At 34.9% G+C, this 7,224-nt stretch overlaps 1 protein-coding gene across 1 annotated transcript; it reads right to left on the reverse strand.

Annotated features, from left to right (window-relative positions):
- Positions 1–6,566, reverse strand: LOC134691704 (uncharacterized). The gene is made up of 3 exons (XM_063552264.1): positions 6,212–6,566; positions 2,589–2,750; positions 1–1,007 (listed from the first exon to the last, which is right to left on the reverse strand). Exons 1-3 carry the CDS (start codon positions 6,411–6,413, stop codon positions 838–840), a joined length of 534 nt encoding a protein of 177 aa, XP_063408334.1. The 5' UTR covers positions 6,414–6,566; the 3' UTR covers positions 1–837.
- Positions 6,567–7,224: the final 658 nt, after the last annotated feature.

Here is a 7,224-nt window from a genome sequence, read left to right on the forward strand (position 1 = left end):
TTGGCCTTGTGTTACCTTTCCTCATCAGTTTTAGTCAAGCGTCGTACTACAGTACAAAATGACAAACTGTTACATATTTCTAAGCTTTGATGTAAACATTATGTAATATTTTTTTTAATTTCTGAACGTGTGTCCAACAATGGTCGGATTATTTCATCACCTATAAATAAATCAGTTATGTGTTTGGGTTTTTTTTATTTATAAGAGGAGAGAAAGAAGAACTGATCGGTTTATCATTGATTTGATTTAGTGAGGAAAAACTGAACCCAGTTCTGCCAAGAACAGCTGGATACATTGGTATCAAGATTAAACGCAACCATTATAAAGGTTTATAAAGGGTTAATGGTTTTACAATGCCGCGCAAACAGTTGGGTAAACAAAATATGAATATACAGGTTAACAAAGAAAGAGTCAAGTATTGGCATTATGATGCTGTCCATAAGGGGTCAGTTAAAATCTAAATCGAAAACAGATACTGGTGTATTTGAGAACAACGGAATCTGATGCTGCAGAGAACTATAGAGTCTACTACTGTCAAAATGTTTTTCATATCTTTCGGATGTCTTTTTTCTAAGTTTTACCATTGTTTTAATCATATCTCTTATGTTGATAAGACAATTTTCTATTCGTTATTCGAATAAAGATATCATTAAAACATCCGATCTGCTTTGTCACAATGACAGGCGTACACACCTAAGACTGAAAAAATTGAAAATAGTAATATATTATAAAAATTATAAAACGCAACATCAAACGGTTAAAGTTAGAATATTCTCTTTCGATGATTTTCATAAAGATGACATGTGAACAGAAAGTTCTTCAATCTTGTTGTCTTCCTCAGTTTCTCACCCATCTCCAAGCTAGTAGGAATACCATACCAGAGAACACTCCTCCTATCCCACCAACAATACATAACCCGAAGGAGTAGTGCAAGTTAGACGAATCCATTGCAAAACCCCCACTTGACGTTGTGGCGAAGACAATGACTCCAATCAAGGCAAATACTCCTGTAAGAACACAAATAAGTTTGGTTTTTATTTATTTGACTCTTTTAAGTTTCATAAAATTTTGACAAAGTATTTACGTTGACACTTTGACAAAATTATAAAAATTTCAAAAACTTTGAACCAACGGTTTTATCAGGAAAATTACACTGATTATATAGCAGTTTGAAAAACACTTATTTTGATAATTTAGAGGCTTAATATTCCCTTAACATCACAACATAATTAAAACGTTTAGCTGATTTTACAGAGTTATCTCCCTGTAAAGATAGGTAACACCTTAAAGGTGACAATTACCGAAAAAATTTCCGATCGGCATCGATGAAACTTTCTGACATGTGATATCTGTCCCACTGCTTGTTACAATTATCATTAAAGAACAACATGATATGGTTCTCCTTCCGGAGCACTTCGGATTGCCTCGAGTTCTTTTGAGGTTTATAATATCCAGTCTTTAGTATTATATGTTGTGTTGTATAAACTATTGTTTGTCTTTTAATACATTTGCTGTTTTTTCCATGTAAAGTTTATTCGTTTCCGTCTTATGAGTTTGGTTACTCCTTTGTTAACTTTCACCTTTGTGTCTTTTGAGATTATGATAGTCTCTTGTAGCTAATTTTTCAAATCTGATCTATTTTTGTGTTGTCTCAGATTAAGGAAGTGTTAATCGCTGTAAAGTAAGGTTAAATCTGACACATTCTTTATGTGAAATTGAGAATGGACATTGGGAATGTGTCAAAGAGACAATAACCCGACCAAAGAAAAAAACAACAGCAGAAGGTCACCAACAGCTCTTCAATGTAGCGAGAAATTCCCGCACCCGGAGGCGTCCTTCAGCTGGCCCCTTAACAAAAATATACTAGTTCAGTGATAATGAACGATTTATGTGCCAACTCAAAACCAGGTGCCTTCAATACAATGATTGCCGTTGGTGTGCCGATCCAACCCATGGGTCTGCAATACAGTGGTTGCCGTTCGTTCATGTTTGTCAAATCTTTATTTCGATAATTAATTTTTGTTATATGTATTATAAAGGCCGTTAGTTTTCTCCTTTGAAATGTTTTAACTTGTTCATGTCGGGGCTTTTTATAGCCGTCTGGTATGGTTTTTTTCCATTATGAAAGGTGGCCTATAATTGCTTTCTACCCTTACATTTTACTCTTGTGGATTTTTGTCTCATTATAAATCATAACGCATCTCATTTTTAAGGTTTTCAGCTTTCTTTTTATTTAATTTAGAGAGTGACTGAATGTATGCACAAGAAGATGTGGTATGATTTCAAAAGAGACAACTCTCCACAAGAAACCACAAGAAACCATTATGACACAGAAATTAACAACAATAGGTCAAAGTACGGCCATCAACAATGAGCAAAACCCATACCGCATAGTCAGCTGCAAAATGCCCCGAAATGACAATGTAAAACAATTCAAACGACAAAACTAACGGCCTAATTTACGTTCAAAAAATGAGCGAAAAACAAATACAAAAAACACTAAATTATTTGCATATTTGTTGTCGTTTGTATTTCCGAAGTTACATAAACCAAAAAATAATTAAATACAATTGCATATATAGTTATACCTGCCATCAAGTTGAGCAATCCTGTAAGAACAAACAACATGCCTTGTTCCGTCAATATAAACATCTTGAGGAAAGCACATGCCATAGCTGCGAGGAAGGCTCCAAGGGCAAGACATTCCAGAACTTCTGTGGCTATGATGTGAGAGTTATGTACTGTGGCATCTGCAATTATACATTATAATGATAAATTCTAGACATTTGATCCGTCTTGTCATCTTTATACTCACAGAGTATATGTAAGGGAACAGCCATTTACCTCAAAAGTTTTGTTGGATTTTCTTTTCGCGCGAAGTCGGATTATTTCTCTTAAGAGACATTCAAATCACAACATACTCAGTTTTCTTAATTGGTAATGTTTTATAAAGAGTTTAACTATATGCCGGTTGCAATGTAGTGACAGTCAATTATATTTCAGTTATGATTTCAGTTCAGATCTTACAGTGTGTTCAAGAGAACTATTGCAATGTATTGAAAAGGGTCGTACAACGCACGGTGGATCCAAGATAGTTGCCGCTTTTTTTTAAGAAACTTGTCTTCTATATTCAGGACACAGAACTTTGCGATTTGTCACATTGTAAAATAAACATGAACACTGCATTAAACAGAGTTGTTGGCTTTTTGCTTCGATCACATGCCATCTGGGTATAAATACTGATCACAAAAAGATTCTGATTGGTTGTTTTATGATGTTTCTGAGTTACAGCAACAGCTATTGGCTTAAATAAGATAAAGAATAACAAGTAAAGTGAACTTATTTTAAAAGCATTGTATAACGCAATCTTAAAGTGAATCAATATCTATATAACATTTCCAATACTAAACCAACAACCACATACATACACGTTACCTTAAATTAGGCTAGAGGGAGGCAGTCCTCAGCTTTTTAGAAAGCTCAAACTTGAAACTGTTATAAAGAGAGTTGTTCAGCATTTTAAGAAAGTTGGTTAAATGCATTCACGAGACTTGTTGCAATGTACAATGTAAACAAGATAATTCGTGTAGTGTATTCAAGAGATTTAGGATTGTACTCAAAACATAGCAATGATAATCCATGTCAACACAGAAGTGCTGACTACTGAGGGGGGTAGGCGGGGTACTGATGCCGAAATACCGGACTTTAAAACATAAAATCCCGAGGTCCCGAATTTAATTATATCTAAATCCCGACATCCCAAAATTCGAAAAAATAATTCCCGGATCCTGACAGAGTCAATCCCGAAATCCCAAGCTTAAAAACACCCGATCCCGGAGTCCCGATAAAGGTCCTATTTACCTCAACTACGGGGCTGGTGGTACACTCGGGGAATGAATTAAATCTCCACTAGCATTGGCATCGACCTAGCGGTTGTAAATAAACTTGTCCAACTTCTTAAAGTTAAGCAGATCGTACATGTACGCGTACAGTCCGACCGTATGAGTATATTTTGAAAAAAGTACGCATACAGTTTATACCGTACGTGTACGGTCCGAATACTTATATGGTCTGGAACGTAACACCCTACCATCCCTTTTATCTCCTCGGGGTTTAAGGTAAGAATTTAAAAACGTTCAATTAATAACTAGACGCGTAAACACAGTGCTTTCACCACTATACATATATAGCTAGGCCAACTTTTATAGATACAAGAGTTTGAATTTAGTTTTTATCATATAAAGGAGAAAAAAATCCCCCCTTGTCCGCCTTTAAACCTATTCCAGTTCATTTAACAAGGATAAAAATAAATCTTATTTTTAGTTTAAGTGCACTATCCGTTATACGTTTTATTAAAGTCGGCCACAAGTCACATTCTTCAATGACATTGAAATACAAGGTTTTTAAATATGTTAAACAATTATAGCTGTCAATCTGTAATTACGTGATCTTATAAGATTGCAAATTGTGTAACTATTCCAAAAGAAAAAGATCAATAAAACCTCTAACATCTGTCCCATCTGAGATGTGTGGAAACATTTTTTCTAAATGTATCGCATTTGCAAAACTCAATATTGTGTTTATCATACTCGACAAGAAAAGAGAGACAAATACGGTGGCAGAATGCGGCCATGAAAGAAAAATAATTTATGTCGTTCCCTCAAGGTACTATGTCGTTCCCTCAAGATGCTATGTCGTTCTCACAAGATAGCTATCTCGTTCCCTCAAGATGCTATGTCGTTCCCTCCAGATACTATGTCGTTCCCACAAGATAATTATCTCGTTCCCTCAAGATACTATGTCGTTCCCACAAGATGGTTATCTCGTTCCCTCCAGATACTATGTCGTTCCCACAAGATGATTATCTCGTTCCCTCAAGATAGTTATCTCGTTCCCTCAAGATGATATGTCTTTCACTCAAGATGTTATGTTGTTCCCTCAAGATGATATGTCGTTCCCACAAGATACTATGTCGTTCCCACAAGATAGTTATCTCGTTCCCTCAAGATAGTTATCTCGTTCCCTCAAGATAGTTATCTCGTTCCCTCAAGATAGTTATCTCGTTCCCTCAAGATAGTTATCTCGTTCCCTCAAGATGTTATGTTGTTCCCTCAAGATGATATGTCGTTCCCCCAAGATACTATGTTGTTCCCTCAAGATGTTATGTCGTTCCCTCAAGATACTTTGTGGTTCCCTCAACATAGTTTTAAAATTGTATTGATATTGCTATGTTGAGGGAACGAGATAACTATCTTGAGGGAACAACATAGCATCTTGAGGGAACGACATATCATCTTGAGAGGAAAACATAGTATCTTGAGGGAACGACATAATATCTTGAGGGAACGACATGATATCTTGAGGAAACGACATATCATCTTGAGGGAACGAGATAGCTATCTTGTGGGAACGACATAGTATCTTGAGGGAACAACATTCCATCTTGGGGGAACGACATAGTATTTTGAGGGAACGACATATCATCTTTGTATTGAAATTGCTATGTTGAGGGAACGAGATAACTTTCTTGTGGGAACGACATAGTATCTTGAGGGAACAAGATAGCTATCTTGTGGGAACGACATAGCATCTTGAGGGAACGACATAGTACCTTGAGGGAACGACATAAATTATTTTTCTTTCATGGCCGCATTCTGCCACCGTAGACAAATAACAATGTCACTTGTTGAAAAAAATAATAGAGAACAACATTGTCTAATGTTGAAACCTTAAAAAGGAAAGTCGAATTTGCCTCTATTTAAAATGTGTTGAATTATAATACTTATTTGTATATTACCAGCCGCAGAACAAGGGGATTGGGTCATTGGGGTTGGCCCCCGCCCCTTGTTTTTGAACGATCAATGCATTTAAATGGAAACATGTGGTTGGACCCCCTTTTTTTAAATGGGTTGATTTGCCCCTGTATTACTGTTGAAAAATATAATTAAAGTTATGTTTTTATCATTTTTGTCCTAGAATATAAGAGGGTTTGGATGGGGTTATAAAGTGATTAAAGAAAAATGCCCTTAAAAAATGAAGATTAGAGAATACCGGTAAAAAAAACGAAGATTAGAGAATACTGGTAAAAAAATGAAGATTAGAGAAAAAAGGGGAATCTGGACCCTCATATAACGTAAACTTCATCTGGTCAAAATTTGATTCAACTACTGACTAGAAAAGTTGATTTTTTAAAAATATAAAAATGAAGTACCTGCGATGTCAAAGCATTTTTCCACTCCTAATATTGGACCACACGATTTCCATAGTCCTAAATGTACAACGCCAACTCCCGGAGTCAGTTCTTTATACCAATATGTGGTTGAAAATCCTATGATATGAAAAATCAACGATACAGCACTTATAATGCTACCTCCAATTACCATAGGTGGAATTCCTGCTAAAGATTCCGGCATTATTTATTTTTTTCAATTTTTAACGTCGATATTATTTCTAGTTGTGTCTAAAACTCACAAACTTGTACACTGAGAATGTCTTTAAAATGTTCCAGTGATTTTCCGAAAATATGGCGATCTTCACCTTTAAAAGAGGTGTCCATACAGGGGATATTTAACAGATCTTAACAGTCCGGTTCTTGTTATAACGTGTGAACAATTTTTATATTCGTTAATTCAGTGCATGTTATTAACATTTTATAGAATATAAAACAGAGAGTGACCAAGTACTTATTTCATACAACATTAATTTTATACTAGCTTACTTTATTCATAGTTTCGAAATTGAAAGTAGAATATGCACCTGTTAGTCCAAAATGTGATCTCAAGTGTCTTTGACAATCACGTGATTTTTTAAAATAGTTAATACCGATTCTAACTGTATCGAAAAGGAAAATTCAGTGTAGAGTATTAAAAAAAAAGGTTAAAAGGTGTGGAATTAAACTGATTCGTATATGTCTGTTGAAAAAATAAAATAAAGATATATACATTTGTTCATTACATTTTCAGACCAATCTATTAAAAAGGGTTATCATTATTTTGAGATATTTCGTAATGATAGTAAATTTGTTCTTCTTTAATTTTGGAAACAAAATAAAATTTTAAGTACAAATAAAATAAAACATACATAATTATCAGATCTGTACTTAGTGTGTTTTTGTTGTTGCCATGGGATATACAAATACCCGGCCACGTCCACTCTGTGTAGTATTTCTGTTTGTATCCATTTGATATGTCCGATTTGATGTGGCGGATTTAAATGGAGTAGTGA

The sequence above is a fragment of the Mytilus trossulus genome, chromosome 11 (genome assembly GCF_036588685.1).
Source record: "Mytilus trossulus isolate FHL-02 chromosome 11, PNRI_Mtr1.1.1.hap1, whole genome shotgun sequence".
Classification (NCBI taxonomy): domain Eukaryota; kingdom Metazoa; phylum Mollusca; class Bivalvia; order Mytilida; family Mytilidae; genus Mytilus; species Mytilus trossulus.

Bases quoted from the DNA above. Each gene is read 5' to 3' on its own strand.
- LOC134691704 (XM_063552264.1), bottom strand. From the start codon at position 6,413: ATGCCGGAATCTTTAGCAGGAATTCCACCTATGGTAATTGGAGGTAGC. The intron at 2,751-6,211 runs GTACTTCATTTT...GTATAATTGCAG, and splicing joins AAAATGCTTTGACATCGCAG to ATGCCACAGTACATAACTCT. The intron at 1,008-2,588 runs GTATAACTATAT...GTGTTCTTACAG, and splicing joins ATTGCTCAACTTGATGGCAG to GAGTATTTGCCTTGATTGGA.